At 39.9% G+C, this 23,185-nt stretch overlaps 1 protein-coding gene across 1 annotated transcript in view; it reads left to right on the top strand.

The window, feature by feature from the left end:
• grm8a (glutamate receptor, metabotropic 8a) overlaps nt 1-23,185 on the top strand; it is a 215,787-nt gene that overhangs the window by 126,104 nt on the left and 66,498 nt on the right. The window contains exons 4-6 of the mRNA XM_053508952.1: nt 14,520-14,655; nt 15,998-16,152; nt 20,036-20,173. Coding sequence (XP_053364927.1) covers nt 14,520-14,655; nt 15,998-16,152; nt 20,036-20,173 — 429 coding nt within the window. The remainder of the gene's footprint in view (nt 1-14,519; nt 14,656-15,997; nt 16,153-20,035; nt 20,174-23,185) is intronic.

The raw sequence follows: 23,185 nt of genomic DNA, 5'->3' as shown, positions 1-23,185 counted from the left end.
TAACGGATGAGACGCAGATTCCCATCACAGTCATACTGTACATACCATATCTCAGGTCTTTCATGTGAACCCTGAGAGCTTTTTCCCATTTTTGAAAGTTGCTTACATGTTTTTTTTTATGGCAGATTGTGTTTATAACGTAAGGGATTGCTTAAATGATGTTCATAATTCAGATGAATCAGTATCAATTTGCCAGTTCGAAGTCCGAGCCATTCCTGACACAGCAGAAGCATCACAGAGCCTGTAGACTTGCATACACTGATCAGACATTTCATTAAGCCCACTATTGGTAGTTCCCTTTGTGCCACCGGTGCGACTCTGGCTCATCAGGGTGTGGTTCCACAAAACCTCTCAGGGTGTGCTGTAGTGTCTGGCACCAGGATGTTGGTAGTGGGTTCTCTGGGTGTTGTGGCACATTGGGTGAGGCCTCCGTAGATCGTACTTGTTTGTCCAGAACATCCCATGGGGCTTGAACAGATTGGGATCTGGGGAGGTTGGAGGCCGGGTCGGCAGATTTGGGCGGCTTGTGCAGTGGGCTGTGGTGCACTGGGTGTTCTGGTGCCTTTTTATCATGGCCAGCACTGACTTTCCCAGAAAGTTGTGCTACATTGGCTTTTCTGCGGGTTTGGAACTTTATGGGAGGAGCCATGGGTTGGATGCTCATGGGGTGGGTTCTGTTTTAACAACATTAACATTCCACAGTCGTGGCTAATGAGTCGATTTAGAGTAGCAGTTTTGTTTTTTTTTGGCCTGCACCTGTCTTTGTAAAGTCTAAGTCTAAGATCAGTAGTGCTTTGAGAGCGGCTATGATCATTGCACATCAGTGTCTCCTATGAACACACACACTGTATACATACACACACACAGTCTCCAATGCTACGCTGAGCTCTGGCTGACACTTTCTTATCTGTATGCTTTAGAATGCAAACGCAATCAGACCAGTGCATCAGTTTCCCTGGTTCAAGGCGGTTTCAGGGATTTTACAGCATCTCCACTTGGTTGCCTTTGTGCGTCCAAGCCTGTCATATCCTGATGTGGAGCACAGCAGGGGGAGACTATTGATTTGTATGCCAGTACACATAAGGATCTTAGACAGCACTCAAAGTAAGGGGAATCTAACGTCCACCCGTCCGAAGCCCAAACATCTGTCCTTATTATGCCAATAACACACCTGGAGGTCACCTTTCAAGTGTCTCTCTTATTTATCTAGTGCAAACCAGGAAGGTGCTTTTATTTTTTTCCAGGTAGCGTCTGGCAGACAAGTATTATTGGCATCACGGTCTAACAACCGTCAGTGTGAGTCTTGAAATAGAGTATATAAGAAGGGATGTGAATATAAAAAAAAAACCTGGTTCAGTTATAAACAAAGATAAGAGAAGGACTTGATTACTTTACAGGCCTGATAGAAGCGGTTCCCGCCGGCTATGTACAGTCTATACTGTATGATTGGAGAAAAATACAGTCTTCATGGAGAACAGGAGGTGTGTGTGTGTGTGTATGGGGGGGGGGGGGGGTGACACTATGTGCACAGCGAGAGCTTTAACCTTTATGTGTGAAGGAATGACTAATTCATGAGAAGAGACTATAAAAAGGAGGAAAGTTTCCCTGGAGGAGAGGTGAAACAAAACACACACAGGTGCAGCGTTTTTTTTCTTAACAACTTACCTTGTTAGTTTTTGATTAAAGTAAACACTGTGTATAGATTCCTCTCATGCAGAGACAGATGGCACTGAAATAACTGGACGTTCATGTTTTTTTTTTTTCTGCATGGAGTAGACCTCTCACGCACACGCATGTACAGTACAGTATGTCCACAAAGAATAAAAATAGATGTTTTGGAAATACCGAGCAATTAACACATCTATGTATGCAGTGAGCGTAAGGTTTTATTTCCACAAAAATCAGGAAAATCAGAAAAGCCTGATTGCATTTGTTTAATCAGTTCACCTTAGTCTCTAATCAGCTATTAACTGGAATTAAAGCCTGAGGAAAGTTTTTACAAAATATTTGGACTTTATGTAGAGCTTAGGGGTTAAGGCTCTGGGTTACTGATCGGATGGTCGGGGGTTCAAGCCCCAGCACTACCAAGTTAAGGCTGTTGGGCCCTTAAGCTTATCTGCTTCAGGGGGCGCTGTAGCCTGGATGAACGTTCACTCTGACCCCAGCTTCCTAACAAGGATGGGCAAAAATCAATTTACAGCAATGAGGTACATGTGACACCGAACCCTAGGTACAGATCTTATTCCTCAAAATCTTTTTTTTATTTCTTTTTCAAAGGAGCCCTAAAATATGACAATCAAGCCCACTTTCATTTTGTTCTAACCAAAGACTGCTCAGTACCTCCAGAAGGAACTCAAAAATAATTAAAAAAATTTTTGAATTACTTTGATCCCAATACAATCTTGCAAATACCTTAAAACAACTATATCTGTTCTTCTCACTTAAAAAATACAATACATCCTCAAAATTTCTACATTCTCCCCCTAAAAAAAGAACTATCCCCTTCCCCCACCAGAAAAAAAAAAGAAAATCCTTCCCATCATCCCAACAGTGCTTGACCGAGGGTACTCCTCGTGAACCAGTGTAAGTATATATTTAATGATGTAAACTTCAAAGCATTGACATAAGTCTTTGGATAAGAGCATCTGCTCAATGCCTTAATGTAAATGTACAGCAATCAATATTTAGGATAAAGTCTAAATCCTGCTGGATCCAGCTGGGCATCGAGTCAAAAAGACGTCTGCAGTCCTCTGGTGTCACTCGCTCAATCCATGCCTGCTTGATCACTTCCTGAAGATCATGTACAGAAGACGGTTTCTTGACTGCTCCCGCCTTCTTCGCCATCGTCCAACACTTTAACAGTTTGCTGTTGGGTTTAGGTCTGGAGATGACCCAGGCTACGGATCCAGAAGCCGAACACCATCAATAGTTTGCCAGGTTTTTACTTTTTTCTGTTGATTAGCACAACTCTTCAGCCAGATACTGTAGACTAGGTCTAATTAGTGACATCACCTGTTTTGTGCACATGGAGAACTATAATATAAGGCATACGGTATATAAAAAATGTTGGCCACTATGAAATAACTGATCCAAGTTAAAAAAATAAAAAAAAGTGGACTAGCGCAATTTGTCAAACCATTAAATCAGGAAGCTGATGGAAAACAAACAAAAATAGTTATTATGAGCAAGTATAGATTGTACCGGTACCGTCTGTACAGGCGTTCTGTGAAACCGGATATTATTTAGTTTAGATATTGTCTGAACACTGATGTGTCTACAGTACAGTAGTGCAGATACTTTACACTTTAGAGATACCGCAGTGTAGCTACAGTGTACGAGTGTACCACGCCTAAATCATAAACAATATCATTCACTGATTTTTCACATCTCTGTTGTTTAATAAACTTCAGGTTTAAACCCCTACACTGACAGGTTGTGTCCTTAACTCTATGCCCATGTATAAAACCAAGCCACTGGAGATGCAGGGCATCCTTGGTGCCAGTTTAAAGCCCGGAGTTTAAAGCCCAGAGAAATGAGTGGGCTGCACCCGGAAGGTCATCCAGCATCATGGCCTTTATATACGTACATATATACATCATTTTATTTAAGGTTTTTTAACTTTAAAAATGCTTTTCTGATGTTGTGTTTTGTCTAGACGATTAATTAATTAATTACTATACGCCAAATTCATCTAATGTTAGGATTCCTGCTGGTCCAGAACTGGAAAAGTCTTTCCTGCTGTTTTGGGAAGTGCCATTTTTATATGCACATTTAAAAAAAAAAAATAATAATAATAATGAAAAAAAATAAACATAATAATTTTTCCAGCTATATAGAAATGGGTGTAAATTTTGTCATCCAGATCCTCGGCTTCTCCGGTCCAGACTTTACTCAGCTCTGCCTCATGGCTCCTAACTCACAGCAGCTGTGTTTCCCATAACCCACTCATTCAAACCTCTCATCACAAGGGTCAGCACCCTGTTCCACATTACCAAGCTATTTGCAGCATGTTTTTTTGTTTTATTGTATTATTTTTTTTGTTTTTGAGCTTTGTTTCAGTTTTGGACTTCTGCCTGAGCCTTGTCTAAAAACTGTGTTGCTTTTGGTTGGCATCTGAGATTTGTAATTAATAAACCATTTACAAATGGAATTAACTTCCGCTCTTTCACTATAAAGTCTTTTAGCAAATATGAGATTGCAGATGTGGAGAATGACGATTTTATACATCACCATAAGAAAAAAACAATGGCCATTAAGCCAGAAAAAAAAACAGATGATTGTTGACCAATATATATATATATATATATATATATATATATATATATATATATATATATATATATGTACATATAACGAATGGACAGAATTTTTACACTAACAGCCACCTTCACTGATCATTGGAACTTAATATCACATAACGTATTGTGTGTAGATTGGAGTAAAATGGACGAAAGTGGCATTGTGGATGAAGACAGGCACGCGTACCTGCTGTGAAACCTGACAGTGAATCATTGATGCTTTAAAGCTGTTTTGTGGTTGTTGGTCCATGAGCGTTTGCGATGATTGATGGCATCATGAAATGGATTTGAACCCTATTGAGGTTTGAACTGAAGAGGACAGTCCAGATATAAATGAGCTTGCAATGCCCTGAATGGAATCCACAATTGCTGCACAAGTGGCCCATGTAAGGAATACCAAATGGCAGACTGGAGAAAATCATAGTGCTAGGGTGTATGATGCTTGGTGTTATTACTGAACAAGTAGACACCATTTCAAGCCTGATTGCCACCCTGTGCTGGATGGTTTTCATGAAATAGGAACGTGTCCTTCCACTTACTGTAGATAACACAGCAATTAGCCAATTACTTCAATGGATTTATTAATAATTGAAAAATGCAGATATTTGCAATAACATGAAGCTGAGATAGTTATAGTGGAATGAAAATCGCCAGCACATACTAAATATTTATAAGTACAGCGTAGTACCAGTATATTAACAGGAGTGTAGGGAGCGTGGGTGTTGCGCAAAACAGTCCAGGGTCTAGTCTTGGGTCTTCTCCTGGTTGGCCTGTGGTAAGAGTTCCTACTCACTCTCTCGCTGTGTTGGCCTTCAGGGAGTGGACTCACTTTCCCTAAGCTCAACAAAGAGAGAGAGACCATAGGTCAGATATCTGAGGTCTTTTACTATCTTCTGGCCCTGGTCCAGCACTGCTTGCTGCAGGTCGTTTGGCTGATCTCACCACTCTCTGAAGAGCCGCCTTTCATGCTTGGTGCTGTTCCCAAATCAGGCAGTGGTGCTTTCTCATCAGGATGCTCTTGAAGGTGCAGGATTATGTAAAAGTTCCTAAGCGTCTTGGAGGAAGGGTGGTCTAAATTTATTTAAATGACTGAGGTGGTAAAGACCCTGACAAGCCTAGTTCAAGATGGTGTTAATGGAACGGGACCATGTCAGGTCTTGAGAGATGTGAACACTGAGGTACTGGAAACTTTCAACTCTTTCTCCACTGGAGAAAGATGGAGGAAAAACTGGAAGTGCACAGTGAGTAAAACACGGGGCTCAGGAAGCAACCATGGGGTCTCTAGTACTGAGAGTAAGAGGGCTTGGAGAGCCTTTGACCCAGTGATAGTTAAATTTGATGGTTCAAGTAAAATCCCAGATCCTCCAGTTTGCTGGTGACTTTGGTGGTAATTAGTGTTAAATGCTAAATGATTATTAACAACCAGCATCTCTAACTCCTCTGTCCTCATAAACCTTACAAGGCTCTGACACTGGAGACTCTTTCTCTTAATGCTAATAAAATGTCACCTAAGGAAATGATTTTTTTTTTACGGTTAAACATCAACTTGTTTATAAATCAGTTTATTATGCTCAGAAAATATGGAGCTCATACATAGTACAGTATGTACGAGCTGTGTTTGAGCTGTAACAGTGAAAACAATGAGTTAAGTTCAGCCTTTATTTATCACATAAACATTGCTGCAACATGAAATACTTTATTCTTTGCATTTCCCTTTGTTAGTAGGCTGAGGTCAGAGCACAAGGTCGGCCAAGGGCCTCACTCATGGGCCCAACAGCGGCACCACCGCCCCTTGTTCTATTACAAAAGTGCATTATTATAAACTGTTCATGTTAATATAAATCAGTCATGTTACAGCAATACATATTATCTGTGTAATGTACTGTACACATAAAAAAAAATTAAGAAGATTTAAGAATTCACTTGTGCTGTGGCATGTGAGGGCGTTGAGATTCCTGGAGTTGAAGGTATCACACTTTGTTAGTCATTTACGACATGATGATACGATTTGTATGCAGTTCGGAGACTAGCAGTGGACAGAGCGAGATGCTTTATCGCGTGGGTCACAACAGATGAAGTAAAGGTCAGCTCCGTCCCTCTCCATTGGAAAAATTGAAAGGTTTCAGAGATACGGGCTTTACAATAGCTCTGTTTTACAAGGGGCCTGAATAGGTCATGCAACACACACACACACACACACACATACACAAACCATAAAATCCCTGTGGTTTTCAGAACTAAATTCCAATCCTAAACGTTAAATTAAATCAACATATAATGAATGTTTAGTGGACAATCTATACACGCTCACCTCAGGGCTTCTCCTTTCAGCCTATTGTGTTGTGTTGTACGTATCGTATTGTTATTCCACTCCATACTTGTACATGGCTTGAATAAAAATGAGGCTTTCTAATCCGATGTTCAGTAGATTATCAATAGACTCATCCCTAGACCTGGGACATTTCACTTCACTGATGTGTTTTATTAGATGTTACTGTAATGTTGTACGACGTGTTGAGACTCTGCTGGTCCATCATTGGTTTAGAAAGAGTCTGCATGACTGTTTAGCCAAAACAGGTGCCGGATTTCAGATTGTTTTTTCTAGCTCTTATCATCTAAATTTATAGATATATACAACACTTAGTTTAGTTCAAGAACCAACTCCATAAAACTCCTCGTTCCTCTTTACTTAAACCAAACATGCCACCTGAGCACAATCATCGCACAGCCCGAACATTAGGTATGCATTTGGAAATAAATAGACAGATCAATGATGGATAAGTGGACATGATATTGTCAGGAGTTTTAGCCAATCATAGTGATGATTGAACACTATTGGAGCAGGTTGACTTTTGTAAGAGAGAGAGAGCGAGAGAAAAGATGCCTTTGGGCAGAACAAATACCACCGATGTCCTTTCGGATAAACGCATCATTTGGGGGGAAAAAAGAAAAGAAAAATTGGTGTCTGAGACAAAATGAAAGGTTTCTTACTTGAAGGCAAAATAGCGCTATGACCTTCAATTTGGTGTGACCTGATCTGATCTGAGAATCCCCTCACCATCCTCACTAACGGCAAACTCTCAGATCTGCGCTACACCTGATAGTCCACTTCAGATTCCCCTAAGAAGTCTCAAAGGATTGATCAGTGGTTATTGATGGAGCTGCTGGCAGGGGTGTAGGTCACATCGTCCTCAAATGTCCTACAATCGTTAGACAAACATGACCTCATCTATGTAGCATGATATTAGCAGAACCCCACCCAAAAAAACCCAAAACATTTTAAGCCTGAAAGCTTGGACATTTTAAGTGGTATTATATTGGGAATTGTGGCCTGAAGCAATCTTAGAAAGCCTTTAAAACTTGAGACCCCTCAAGGGTTCTTTAGGTCATCTTCAGAAAATAAGTTATCCCAGCACTTAAATGCCCTTCATCACCAATTTCGACTGTGATAACTAAAATTTTGCAAGACATTTGTCTCGGCATACAAATAATTTTCTGCATACGAGCGAACGAACCGAAACAAACTGAAAGCCGTTTAAAACCTGCTCGCGTCAGAGCAAAGCCAACCAAACCAAGTTTACGTATATATTTTTGCACAGGAATCATAAATTTAGGTTAAGTGAGGGTTAATGTCTATTTATTTCATTTACATGTCTTTCCCCAACGGTTCAAGTGTCTTTATATGCAATAATATGATTATAGTGTTGGAAATTGGTAATATTTTTGGGCGGCTGGAACGGATTATCTGCATTCACATTATTTCCAATGGGAAAATATGTTTCACAATACGGAATTTTGCTTTAAGAACTCTCTGGAACTGATAAACTTTGTATGCCGAGGTACCGCTGTATCACTAATTACTCAGTGAAGACCTCCTAAACGCTTGAAAGACTTACTCCAGAAGATGTCTTGTGTGTTCTAGATGTGCCACAAAGCCGGAAACGCAGGTACAAACTATACTATGACTCCATCTGTTGCTGGCTAGGTTTCACAGCAAACACAGACATGCAGCTCACATGGTTAGCTTGAAGTGCTGTTACCACTGCAGCGCGTATTGACTCAGGAAAGCCTTACGTAACCTGCCTCGGCCTTGGTGTAGTGCAGCAGGAGGCTCTGTGTCAAATGGTATTTGTGTGTTTCATGGGATTTATTTGCACACACTGCTGTTCTCAAAAAAAAGTATTGCGGCGGCTAACGATAGCATATGGTGGTGAATAAGCGCCGTGTGCCACACAGTGTGTGAGTAGGAGGAATCACATTGGATCGTGACATTTTAGGTTTGTGTGCATGTGGATGGATCGAAGTGTTGAGTAAACAGACTCCCAGTGTGTGTGTGTGTGTGTGTGTGTGTGTGTGCTGAAATAAATTCTCCCACATTGGTGTCTGAGCCGTTTTCACTCTAAAATAAAAAAAAAAACGACAGAAGGAAGCAAACTAATTTAAACAAACTAATCTCTGTGACTCGATCTACATGAAAGATTAATGGCTAATAATCAAATATTAATCGTGCTGATTTACTGGATTCGCCTTTCGCTTCCTTTCCAGGGACCGGAGTGCCCTTTGTAATAAGGTAAGGAAACCCCATCAGATGATCGCTTGTGACTCCCGCATGTTGAACGGTGCGAGTCTCATCTTCTAGCATGGCAGTAACCTAGCGATATATAACACCTCTGCGGTGACGCTGGCTGTTGCGATGAGGCTAACGTGTCATTAGCGTCCTAGAACATGCTTTTTTACACAAGCTGTAATGTCAGATGAATAAAATTCCCATGAACAAAATCTCCTGATATTAATTTCTTAATTTTTTTGAAAAAAGCTGAATGTTTTAATTATTCCCGATTCAGACTTAAGTGCTAGTTCTTCTTCCAGCGTTTACGACTCGAGAACGACACGCCTGCATTATAACCTAATGAATAAGACTTTTTTCGAATAATACACCGTAAACATGCGGTTCCATTTTGTTTAACACGCTTATTTACGAACGTGTCAAATGGGACAGAAAAGCCAATTATCCGATGCGAACCACTCACCATCTGTAACTGGGGAACCGCTTTAATTAAAGATATCTACAAATGCAGTCAGTAGAACTGAGTTATAGTCTTGGCCAGCTGGCACACGGGGCTGGAAACTACTCACAATTCATAAAGCACTGATAATCAAATCATTATGGATTAATAGAGCGAGCGCTGATCGGCCCTGCACCGAAAGGAAGATGGATAATTTAATTACCATGCTATATCAGACAAGCCAGTTAGTTCGCTCGTTTGTGTATGATTGTGTGAAACCCAACAGATCGCTGCACATTCCACATCATCTAACGTCTCTAAAACATTAGACAGGAAGCAATTTATTCTTTCTTTATTTATCTAGTTCACTGTAAATAATTGTGATTTTAAAATCACATGAGCAGGAATTTTCTTTTCCACCAAGGCAGTTCCGGAGCTAGTTTGGAGCCGATGCCCAGTTTCCGAACCAGCCAAAGAAGTTTTGCGTCAGCCAAAACACCGGCCCTCAGACAGAGAGAAAACCATGTTCCACGTTGGCACAAACACTTCACTGGGCTAGAACAAAGAACCTTACGTCAGGGTCTGTGGGAGGGATTATCCAGATCAATTAAAAGTTTGTGACCGCCATTTTAAAAAAATAGAGTTCACAGTATATTTACGTAACAGGCAGTTTAAATGTTTCCTGAGTAAAGGTAAAGCCAGAAGAACTGCTTGATTGAAGTTCGCCATAGTTGAAAAGCCATGTTAAAGTTCGCTATTGTTGCCGTTGTGCTTGTCACTAGCGTTAGCCGCTAGCATTGCTTGGAAATCTCGGAAAGTAGAGACATACAAGGATGTATACAGTCACATAAAAACGTGACTCTTTAGCCCATAAAAAAACGAAGCCAGTTCTTAGGAGGTTCGCTATTGAAGTGGCTCTGAACTGGCACTAGCATCTGGTTCACGATGGTGGAAAAGATGTATCTGACGCTCATTAGACAAATGCTCCATGGCCAAAGTTTATGCACACCTGAAATTAACACTCCAGACTGTTGTCACCAATTTTGAAGCACATAATTATCCAGTATGATGAGTCCCGTGTGAGATCCACAAAACCAGCTCCATGAAGACGTTGTGTGATAAGGTTGAAGAGAAAGAACTCAAATGTCCTGCACAAAATATGCATACACTCTTTTAGATTATTCATTCACTGGTGCTAAAGATGTCTTAATTTGCCAAACCCAGGCCTCCCATCTTTCTGTTAGTGATGATGATGTTGATAATGATGATGAACACCAGCTGGTAGCTTCTCTGGATTGGCCACTATGTAAAAAGGTCAAGGCCAATCTGAGAAAGAGGAAGGTAGACTAACACAAGTTAAGAGGCTTTTCTAAACAACAGCTGAGATTATTGTACATAAACACAAGTTACAAGGAGGTGGAGTCACTTTGCCCAGGTCTAGAAGAAGACCCCCTCAGCTGAGATGAAACCGGTTCTGATGATCAGAAACAGCCCAGGAACCACCAAGGCACAGGCCTGCTGTGAGCTAGAAGCAGCTGGAACATCAGTGTCACTGTCTACAGTCAATTAGTGTTACATCACCATGAACTGAAAGGCTGCTGACAACAACAAAAAAGCCTCTGCTCCAAAATCCACAGCTTCAAGCTTGACTTAAGTTTGCAGCTGAGCACAAGGACGGAGTAAAAGCCTTCTGCAGGAAAGTTTGGACCAGAGGTGTGTTTAGAGGAGTAAAGGTAAGGCATGGTGCTGGTAGCATCATTCTCTCTGGAGAAGTTTTTTTTACTAGCGCGACTCACAAAGTGGACAGAATCATGAGGAAGGAAGACTACTTCAGAATTCTTCGGCATGACCCAAATCACACACGAGCCTCAATCTGTGCGGAGGCTCCAAATATGTGGAGCGTGCTTAAAAGTCAGGTGTGTGCCAGGAAACCAACAAATCTCATTAAACGCTATTAATTCTGCCAAGAGGAGTGTTCAACCAGTACTCAACCAGAATTCTGCCAGAAGCTTGTTGATGGTGACCAAAAGCATCTGTTAAACGTGATTCTCGATAATGGACATTCAAGTAAATATCAGATATTGATATTTTTGATATCAGATATTTTTGACCCTGTGTTCTTTGAAAAATAATTAAAAATAAACTTGTGCACACAATTCTTGGGGTTTTCTTTTATTTAAGATGTAATGTATGTTGCGACGTAATCTGGTATTCCCAGAACAATCATATTCTTCATAAACGTACATGAGTGTTCTGCATGTAACTGTACTTCATTTGAGCCCCTGTACAGTTAATTTTTATGTAGTTATCCAATTAGCATACCATGTGGCAGGAGTGCAATAAAAAAAACAAAAAAAAAACATTCAGATAGAGGTCAAGAGCTTCCCAGGAGATAAGCAGTTTATGAAATAATCAAACCATCCCATCTGGTAGCAACATTCATGCCCCGATCACAGAGATATATTTTTTTTTTTTTTTTTTACCTGTATCTGCTTGATTTGCATGTTGTTGCTGCTGCCATGTGATTGGCTGATTAGATAACCGCGCAGGTGTTCCTAATAAACTGGTCATGGAGTGTATGTGAGAGATGTTTTCTCATGTGATGTCTGGCGAAGCTGAGCCTGGTGTGGCTCAGACGATGGTTATGTCAGTTATCAGCAGGTGGGGCTGTTCTCACAGATCTGTTCACTTCAAGTCGAAATCCTTTCAGTCGTCTCTCTGCAACATGCTGCAATGCTGATGTCTTGCCGTGCAACCAGGGCATGAGGCTCGCACACAGCCAGTGCTTGAGCTTTGTGTCTGCCTTTTCCTCCATCATGCGTTTTAGCCGTTACTCATACCGAGGAGCAGAGAACCGTCAGCGTGACTAATGTGAAATATAACAACAACAACAGCAACACAAACGCTGGTGGTTTACTAATCCACACTTGTTTTTTTATTCTTGTTTTTTTTTTCACACAATCAAAGCTTCATTTGAGATTTAATGAACGACAGATGAACAGAGCTGACAGGAAGCATATGAGAGATAAAAGACAGCAGTCGGAAATTATAAAGGCAATCTGTGAATCCGCCTTTTTAGGATCCATCACATGTTGCTCGCTGTTGAAAGTTAAAAATCACCCACTGACCTAACAAACCGGCAAAAGGGTCTGGGGACTCGTTAGCACACTTTTTTTTTTTTAATACGAGGCAGAGAATTACAGTAATGCAGTGTACAAAAAATAAATACATAATAAATAAATATATCAGGATTTTATGGAGCTACTGTATGAGTCTGTAGATCTTTTTCAGGACTTTATCTGCTGTTAAAAGATCTAAAATAAAGTCACTTTTTGCCGAGACAACTAAGAGTAAGTGTAAGGAGAGGAACTGCTCGACAAGTACTCATCGTTCTTGTTGTGTCGCCGGCCTATAAGGCACAGGTAACACACAGCCCTTTTCCAACAAGGTGGTTCCAGAGCGAGTTCGAGGCCCTCAGACAGAAGAAAACGGTTCCACAGCGTCACCAACACTTTGCTGGGCTAGAACAAAGAACCACCTACGTCAGTGTTGGGGGACGTTACTTTTTAAAGAAACTATCAGAGGGGGGGAGGGTTTAGCAGGGGCGGGGCTTATAGGATGACTTTCACACACGCACACACACTAACGGATTGGGAATGACTGCTGTCTGGCTCACGGATTACATCATTTTTTAAAAAAAAGTAACTAAATAACTGATTACTTAAATGGTGCGTTAGATTAGTTGTTACATCAAAAAAGTAATCCAAGTCCTCTAACGCGTTACACACAACACTGATCATCACACACTAACATATTATTTTTAAAAAGGGGAACAATTGTGATTCCCTGTGTGACTTGAAGAAGCCCCGCCTTCTGCATTATGATTGGATATAAGAATTAAGTCTCATCTATGATTGGTTAGAAACCTAGAGCACAAAGGCGGGACTTAGTTCATCGTGTTTTTGTGCAGGTTAACACAGTTTAGCTAAGAACGTACAGTGAATATTGATTAATTATTAAATCTTAGTGTCAGCATCAGTGTACAGAATGTTTATACAGTTTATAATTTTTTGATATTTTAAATATTTTTAATGAGGGTGTTGTTAATAACAATCAGTGAGCATCATTTTGTTCTTGACTGTTGTCTCGCGTTTGAAGAATTACCTTGAAAGATACAGTATAAGGCATGAAAAAGACTACTTAAAAAATGTTACAGTATGCATTTTTTGTTCCTTGATGTCATTCTCAGTTTAATTCTTCTATATGTGTCCGTGACATAAAAAATTAAACCAAGATAAATAATGCTTGAACTTTTTTCAAAAGATTTTTTTTTTACGGTAGGTAAAAGGGAACAGCCAAAAGACAATGAAGAAAAAGAAGATATACAGTATGTTCACTTTTAAGTGATACATACTGTATATCACCTATTACATTTTAATTTTAAGTGATAATTTTTTTCCATTTCGGAGGCGGAGTCGGATTAACGAAAGCATAGTACTGTACCCTGCTTGCATAAGTGTGTACACCCTTCTGTATTCTCTGTTTTCAAAAATTTATTAGTTTACTGTCATCAATGAAATGGATAATATCCCAAAAGAAGGAGCAGCTGTTTCCGTAGGGTGTGTGTGTGTGTGTGTGTGTGTGTGCGCGCACTCACTGATGTCGTCGCACCCTCAACAAGATAAAATCAAGATGAATGAAGAAATTGAAAAAGAAAGGAGTTGTGACAGGAAGAGATCAGACTGGCTGCTATACTGTATGTGTAACCGACTGATAATTAACAATAAATGGGACATTAATGTAAGGAAATTAATATTGGCCTGAAGGACTGAATGTCCAATGAACGAGTTTTCTGATTAGATGAAGTGGCCTCAAAGGCTCGCTAAATGTCCTCCACAAGAAGCTCTTTTCTTCGAGGCAGTCGAGTCCATCATTCATCCCAACGTGAGACACTAATGATATAATACAGTGCCAGGGGAGGATGGCTTGATATTATGGTGTACATTAAATATGAAATATGCCTCTGCCTGGCTCCGTATAAATTACTGGAATAAATTGTTGAAACTGTACGGCTGAAATTACAGGCCGTCTATTTGAAAGATTGAGCTCTATTTATTTTACTCGGTTCCGAATCTTTCACACTGTTGTAATTTCTTGTCGTTTAATCAAACCTCATCTCTCATTCTCTTTCCCTCTTTTTTCTTTCCTCTCTAAGGTGGAGTGTGTATCGCACAGTCGCTGAAGATCCCGCGTGAACCGAGGCCGGGGGAATTCGACAAGATAATCGTTCGGTTGATGGAGACCCCGAACGCTCGCGCAATCATCATGTTTGCAAATGAGGACGACATCAGGTGCGATTCTTTCTCTGGTGCAACGGCAAATTGAGTCTTTCTGCTCATGGTTACTTCTGCTTGAAATGAAGAAATATAGACAGCTGAGGGAGGAGTGAGAGAGACAGAAAGTATAAATGAAGATAGCATGATATTATTATTATAATAATAATAATTCTTATTTCTGGTGGCACAGAGGTGTAGTGGTTAGCACTGTCGCCTTGGCACCTCTGGGTTCGATTCCCGCCGCGGAGTCTGTGTGGAGTTCGCATGTTCTTCCCATGCTTGGTGGGTTTCCTCTGCGTATTTCGGTTTCCTCCCACAGTCCAAAGACATGCTGATTAGTTTGTAAATTGCCCGTAGTTTGTGAATGCATATATGGATGTTTGTGAAAATGGGAATAAACACAATGCTTACCCTCCACGGTAGCCATGGGAAGTTTGAATTGTTTTAGTGACTCGGTTCTTTGAATCTTGTTCATCAAAATGAAAAAATCTTTTTTTTTTAGTCATTTAGTTTATTTCGTTCTTTTGTTTAAAAATAAAATAAAATTTAAAATTTTTAACAAACAGACCCCCAGACATGTCTACATACACAAATTTTGGCTCTAGTTCTAGTAATGAAAATACTACAATGCAGCTAAGGACATATTATGATAAAGAGAATGAGCAGGTCACCTCTCATATCTTCTGGTCCGAGTCGTTCTTTTGAATTTATTGCACTACAAAGCGTCTATGGGAGTCACATGACAAAAGAATGAATGACTCAGACCAAAAGACTCAAAGGTAACTATTCATTTCTGTTTTCTGTACATAACCTACGGGGGTTTTGGGATGCTTTGCGCAGAAAATAAATGAATCACTCTCCAAGACGACTCGTTCTTCTGAGTCACGTTCTAGACTGGTTAAAAAAGAACAAATCGTTGAACGATTGATAGATGGACTACAGAGGTTCCTAGATAGAGATTTTTTTTCTGCTTCCTGTTATTATTATTATTATTATTATTATTGTTATTATTATTACTTATAATAATACACAAATCCGATTTAAATATTCACTTGTGTCAGTCGTTTAAACTCTCCCTTTGTGCAAAGTGAAATAAAGTCTCAGCTCTCTTTAGCTAAGAGGCAGGGAACACTCCTTTATTCTCGTCCTGTGGTGCTATCTTGATGTGCCTCCCTAATCCAGTTCTTCAGGTGCTTTGTTAGGTACTTTTATCACCACTTCACATGCAAACCTGCCAAAGATAACACTCAGTGTTTAGCAGGCTATATACAGTATACATAACTTTTTTATCTTTTTTACCTTATTTGCTGTTCCTATTCTTCATGCCCTGTGTGCACATGTGTGTTCTCATTCACAGGCGTGTCCTAGATGCTGCCAAAAGGAACAACCAGACGGGGCACTTCCTGTGGGTTGGGTCGGACAGTTGGGGCTCCAAGATCTCCCCAGTGATCCAGCAGGAGCAGGTGGCCGAGGGCGCGATCACCATCTTGCCCAAACGAGCTTCAGTAGAAGGTAATACTGAAAGTTATTAAGTATTAGCTTGTTTTTTTTTCTTTCATCCTTTTCCTGTCATGTCTGTCACTACTGTCTGAGACTTTGTTTGAACGTGTCCTACATTCATTCAAGCTCAGAAAAGTTGAGTCGTCATGGAGCTTAGGTTCGATAAAGATTGTTTAAAGATATGTTTTTCTCCCACTGGTTTTAAACTGACCAGGAAAAAAAAAACAAAGTCCTATTTCTATTTTTGAGCTTAATAAGTCAGATACATTTTGTCTAAGTTTCTTTAAACATCTCGATCCTCAATACTGGTTTATCTACATTTAAATTTTATTATTATTATCATTATTATTATTATTATTATAATTATTTTTATTGAAACTATTTTTCTTTGGATCATCAAATCTCCAAACGTGTTCAGGTTGCTCAAAACAATTCATTGTTCTTTTGGCCGATATGTTCTTTAAGCTAAGGCATGATTCTGAACCCTAACTAACTTTATTTCCTGCATTAATGAGTCACGATATTGCTTTGTTTACATGCTCCTCACCTTCCCGCAGTAATAACCTTGCATAGTAAACAGTCCGCACTCTCGGCACAGCCTGAGTGGAAATCATTTTGCTGTTTTCTCCGTATTTAAATACTGTATGTTTTGGAATATTTTCAGACATACAGGTTAAATTCCTTTTTATACCTTTATGACTATAGTGCTGAGGTTTGCATGAACATGGGACACCTGAAGCTGATCATTTATACTTCAAGATTGGGAAATGATAAAAAATTAAAAATAATTATAATGTTTCTAGAAAGATATGACAAACATGCTAAAATTATAGATGATTAATATCATTATGGATAAAGAGAGATTTTCATTAGAATGTTAACAATAAAGGCTAAAACATAATTTTATACACTCTAAATTAAACAGCTTACGTTGTATAAAATAAATTATAATCTTGCCATAGTGTCAAGACATTCGTGTTCAGCTACCTGGGATGGAATGGTTTTGTACCAAGCTGATGGTGAGGGTCGATCTGGATTTGTGAATTATTATTAGGAATTAGCAGTTTTTGTTTAACAAACTATAAGAATATCATGTTCCTGCAGGAGGTTTAGTTCGTCAAAACGTTACGTTGCCTTTAATTTTTCAATATTATGTAACTTCGGGACATGTTGGAATTACTGTACGTCATTTGTACGAGAATGTAGAATGTCACCAGTACAGCATTGACTACATGATGATGGGATTTCAGGAACATGCTGCAGATGCTCAACCACAAACACCCTGTTATAGTCAGTGCACATCATTCTAATATTTCAGAAAAAAAATGAAACAGAGAGGTAACATTATAACACTAAGAGATGCATGACATGAGATACACACGTTGTGTGTGGGAAGCTGTTGTATCATCCCTATCTCAGATGATAGGAACTTAAAAAAACATGGATGTGGTCGGACTTTGTGTGAATCGATGTTATTCGTCATAATAGGTTCAAGTTCAAGTCACAAATATCCATACGGAAACCCATACATGTGTAGCCTGTTCATAAGTTCATGGCCAGGTCGATGGTCTTTTACAAGAATTTCTACGAACGCGGCATGAAATCCACTCTTCGTAGAGCCACCCTAAGAGTGCCTTCAGAACAACCTAACAACAAGGTATGATGTTGGCAGGTCATTTAAATTCAGGAGACATTTCCAGAAGCCCATATTCCTACGGTGGCTGTAGGTACTGTATGTCTCAAGAACACATTAAGTTGTCAAATGACATCCACCCACATTCTGCGCATCAGTCAATTTTCCAGCACCAGAGAGAGTGAATAGCCGCCACTTTGCATACCATGACAAAATGTGCCGCCAGACAGGAGATGCTCCTACAAACTACTTGAGAGTGCCGTTGGTTACACATATGGGTGCCATGCGACCACCTTTTTTTGAATTTTAGTAAGATTGTAATATCTAGGCTGTTTAAAGGTCCTAAGGCAATCTCAAGGCGAATGTAAGAACTCTACAGACACAGTACGATAGAAGAGTCAAAACGGCAGCCGTTCCAAGTTCCATCCAAACCCGTCGTCGTAAGAATGTTTGTGACTGAGGTTTAAGGTTGCATTTGTTGTGTTTGCGTCAATCATTCATCATTATCTCAACATAATCTTCTCAAACGCCCAAAACCATTTCAACTTTGTAAATAGCAGCAATTTTTGAAAACGCAGGACAGACAAGGATACAAGTCTAATGAGTTCCTCTTTATTGTTGATGTAAAGTTCAGGAATTGATGCCAAAATGGCACACATGGCTTTTTATACCTTCCAGTTATCTGTTGCTCGTGGAGCACGGCACAGCTTGCTAAGGGCAGTTGCTTGTTACGATTATCTGCTCCTTAGACAGCATCTTCAACAGGATCCTAATGGCTTGTTTAGATAAAATCTGCTTTGTGTTATCGGCTCGCGTTGAGTATCGTCTGGTAGAGCGCTTTTATATGCTTAAAGTATGCATTTGCTTTAAAAGGAGTGATTATGCAAAAAAGAAAGGACAACGAAACCCCTTAGTCTCAATGGTTTGATTTGCACATACAGTAGATATGGTTTTGATATTTCCAGTAATGTAGAAGAGATGGTTAGAAAGTAAATTAAAACATTGTATAATTTTATATTTACTCACATACACATGGATTTGACTTGGACTCATGTTTAGAAGGTAGGGTTCGATCCAGGCGCTGGCACAATTCCGTAATCCATTTTCCAGTAAGGGCTTAATCCTGGTGAGGATGCCCATCAATCAGTCAATCCACCTGGCAGGGAGGTGGGAAGCCTGACAAACCCGAGACAGTAACCAAACACACAATCACATGGAAGGCCTGGGAGCTGTCTGGCAGCGACGCTACCCACTGTGCCATCAGACTGAGCCTGTCGATAAAACAGCTCTTAGTGAGTGTGTGTCAGGTTAAGACTAATCATACGCCAAAGACAGCTGTCATAACCCTGAAGCAAAAATATGAAAGTATGACAAAATTTTGCTAATTTATGAGACAGAATAATTACCCACTCACTCACTCACTCACTTATCGTCTATAGCGCTTTATCCAGTATACAGGGTTTATCTCAGGAGACTTACAGTAGAGAATGAGGTGCAGTACACCCTGGACAAGCACACACACACACACACACACACACTCACGTTCACGGCAATTCGGGAGCACCGATTAGCCTAATCTGCATGTCTTTGGATTGTGGGAGGAAACCGGAGTACCCGGGGAAAACCCACCAAGCACGGGGAGAACATGCAAACTTTTAAAGGCAGGAGGCGGGAATCGAACCCGGAACCTGGAGGTGAGAGGTGACAGTGCTAACTACTGAGCCACTGTGTCGCCAAACAGAATAATTAATAGTATTATATTTAAGTTTGAACACAACGACAACAACAAGGTGTGTATTATTATTATTATGGAGGTATGCATACACAGTAATTTGCAAAAGTATTTATACCCCTTGAACTTTTCCCTGTTGTGTTGGTGATAGATCAACACAATGTGGCACTTAATTGTAAAGGGGAAATTATTTTCAAATGGTTTGTATAATATATTTGTATACAGCCCGCTTTATGCTGATACCCCTAACTAAAACCCAGCTGAAACAATTGCCTTCAGAATTCACCGTCACACTTTACACTCATGTGTTGTTCCGGCACATAAAATCCCAATAAGATACATTTGCGTTTGTGGTTGTAATGTGAATACTTTTGCATATCTAAATGTCCTCTTAGATTAAAATCAAGGATTTATAGACAAAGATTAGGAGGTCAGATTACGTTCAGTTCAGCTGGTTTTATTTAGTAATATTATAATCTGGACTTTAAATAAACCACATGTCCATTTTTTCTTTGTTTTTTTCTCCCCAGCTTTCGACCGTTACTTCAAAAGCCGCTCGCTTTCCAATAACAGGAGAAACGTGTGGTTTGCTGAATTCTGGGAAGAAAACTTCAACTGCAAATTGGGCATGCATGGCAAGCGGCTGGCGAGCCCCAAGAAGTGCACAGGTAAGCAGTCAGGATTCACAGCTCTGATAAAAGGTGTGAGAGAGGTGTCCTCACACTCCGAGTTTCAGTCTTTTGTCTCATGGCACTAAAACACTACTGAGGTCACGTCAAGGAGAAGAATGTTGCGTCTTCTTCAAACTTTATTAAACACTGTGTATTGGGGGAAAAGGTCCGACTCCTACAGTATGGATCTTTAACAAAATCAGTGTGGTTCAGTATCTGGCCCTTAGAGGGTTAAGACTTATGAGCTTATACAGTATGTTTGCACATTGCATAGAAAAGTCCATGCTGGTAAATTTGTATAAATTCTTTAGAATCACATCACATTCCTTTCCACAAAACTGTACAGAGTGTCTCGAGGTTATACATTCCTGCTTTTTATATGATTGTTTAAAATTGCTCTTGTAAGTGATGAGGAGGTCTTTATACAGATCCCACATCCATCCATTATCGACTGTATGCAGCTCATCCTGTGCCGGGGCACTGGGGGGTCTGGATCTATTAGGGCACAGGGTAGGGAACCTTACACGGCTGGGTGGGCCGCTAACTCTCCAGAGGACACAAGAACACACACACACACACACACACACAATAGGGGCAATTTGGAAAGGTTAAGCATCTTACACTGCATGTCTTCGGAAACCCACTAAGCACTGGAGCAACATGCGAACTCCACACACACATCAGGCAAGAGTCAGACCCCCAACTCTGAGGTGTCGGGGTGACTGGGCTCTAACCATGACGCCATCTTGTGCACGACATATTAAACTTAACCACAGTGTTACAGTCAAATAGTTTACCATGATGTCTTCAGTTCAAACTACAGACAAGTTGTGGTTCTCATCCCTTTGGCTCAAATCCCGACCATGTCACAGCAGTCTGAGGTCGTGGGAATTTCGTAAAAGAGAACAATTTGGCTGTGGGTGAGGTGACACGCTCTCTTTCTCCTCCTATCAGTCACATTGACGCGAGACGACGGTGGGTGCAGAAGTGGGTGGATAGCGATTTCCTCTAACTGTGTTATCCCGCCCTGCCATACAGTATGAGCAGGAGTTTGAAAGATGTTCTGATTATGGTAGCTTCATCTATCTCAGAGGAGGCACATGAGAAGCTTCACCAGCCCCAGTTCGCCCGGTGGTTGTGTAGATCACCCACGGTTTAACAAGAGAAACCCGGCTGAAGACGGAGAATCAGCTTCAATTAGGGAGAAATTTAGCCGAATTGCACTTGGCAATGATATTTGATTTGCCATGATGGTGTGCAATAAGTGGAGGATTTAAATGCTCACAAATATGCAATATCCAGATATAATATTTAATAGTTTCTAGGCACTTTTGCAAGCATTTTGAAGATGATGCTCACAGGTTCCTAGGATGTGTTTCTATGACTTATTTGGAAGAACAGTAGAGCCAAATTCTCCAAAATGACTATTCGGATCTAAAATGTGTTTCATAATTAAAGTAGACTGGATTCCTAAAGAGCACTGTTCAAACACCTACAGTACAGAAAGCCAAGACGTCTAACAATTTTTGCTTTCAAGATATTTAAAAAAATAGTAAAGGCTTCAAAATCTGTTTATCATTTAGACATTTTTATTATACAAAAACCACTAACTAAGAGACGGTAATGTCCTTCATACCGCGAGGGCTTTACATATTATTTTTAAGAACTAAAATAACATCAATGTCAAGTTGTCCTGAAATGCTGGAATGTTTGCACGCGTTCACTGTTACGCTTTGAGTTTCTACTGTACCGAATTGAAATGATGGCCAAATGACGAACTGTAACTCGTTTCACGATATCATTTAAGGAATGCGGGATTTTATTTAAGAATTTTTTTGGCCGCAGTCTCTACCGTATTTATTTTTAAGACCTTGCAAGATCTTCAAGACGTGACTCTCAAACTATGCAGTTTGATTTTTCAACTGTAAAATATTTCCCTTTTAAAAACATGTGAAGGTCGAGTTGTTTGTATTTAACTTTTTCATTTTTAGAAGAGAACTTCGTTTCGACTGAATTCTTGAGTAATAGCTTCGAACAGACTTTATTTTAGTGCTGCACGATTCTTTAAGAGAGCTATTTAAATATGTGTGTATTTAATCCGTAACATAATTAGCACAAAAGGAAAAAAAAATCTATAAAATCTGTGTATAGATCAATGTGAGACATGTGCTTAGTCTCTAGTGCTGATGTAACACACACTTTCACTATAGCGATGGTGAAAAGCTGTAACACCTCTCAGTCTCAGTGCTGCAGTGTTTAGCTGATGCTTGACTCCTGCACGACCTGTGAACTTGTGATACTTCCCAGGTGATGCATTCATGACAGCTCCAATTGCCGCAAGGCTTCTTAATTGTTGTGTTTGAAATGTCATCTATACGAGGCATACGAGGCATGTGATATGAGGCACGACTCGGTTCATCTCATGTTTGATCAGCGAGGTCTGGTGTCCGGAATGTTAATCAGCTGATCAGCGGAGTGAGGGCTGGGTGCTGACGCTCCGGCTGCTGGAATGACTTCTGGGTGCGAATGAGTTCTGCAGATTGGCCCGAGGTTTTTTGTTCTGTCTCCTGATTGTGTTTGATTGCTTGTCTATTAGAAAAACAACAACAAAAAAAAAACAAACACACACACACAAAGCGTACTACACACACACACACACACACACACACACGAGACACAGAGAGGAAACGCACTATATTATATACAGTACATTTACCTCAATTTTAACCATGGATAAGTAATTAATTAACTGTGCATCCTATTACTGCAAAATTATTTCATTAGGTTCTGAAATTAAAATGTAAGGTCATTATTAGAATTATTGTTGCGTAGTTCATGGTTAATTAACAACATGTGGTTATGCTGAAATTGTAGTTTTAATAAAAAAGAAAAACAGCATCATTAAATCATTGTTGTTGTTGTTGTTTTTTTGCATTTTTTTTTTTATAATTAGGAAATGTCCTTATTATAGCCCCAGTATTACACATATATCCATACAGTGTGTTTATT

The sequence above is a fragment of the Clarias gariepinus genome, chromosome 12 (assembly GCF_024256425.1).
Source record: "Clarias gariepinus isolate MV-2021 ecotype Netherlands chromosome 12, CGAR_prim_01v2, whole genome shotgun sequence".
NCBI lineage: Eukaryota > Metazoa > Chordata > Actinopteri > Siluriformes > Clariidae > Clarias > Clarias gariepinus.
Note: the sequence above shows the minus strand (reverse complement) of the source record. Positions and strands in the feature narration are given on the sequence as shown.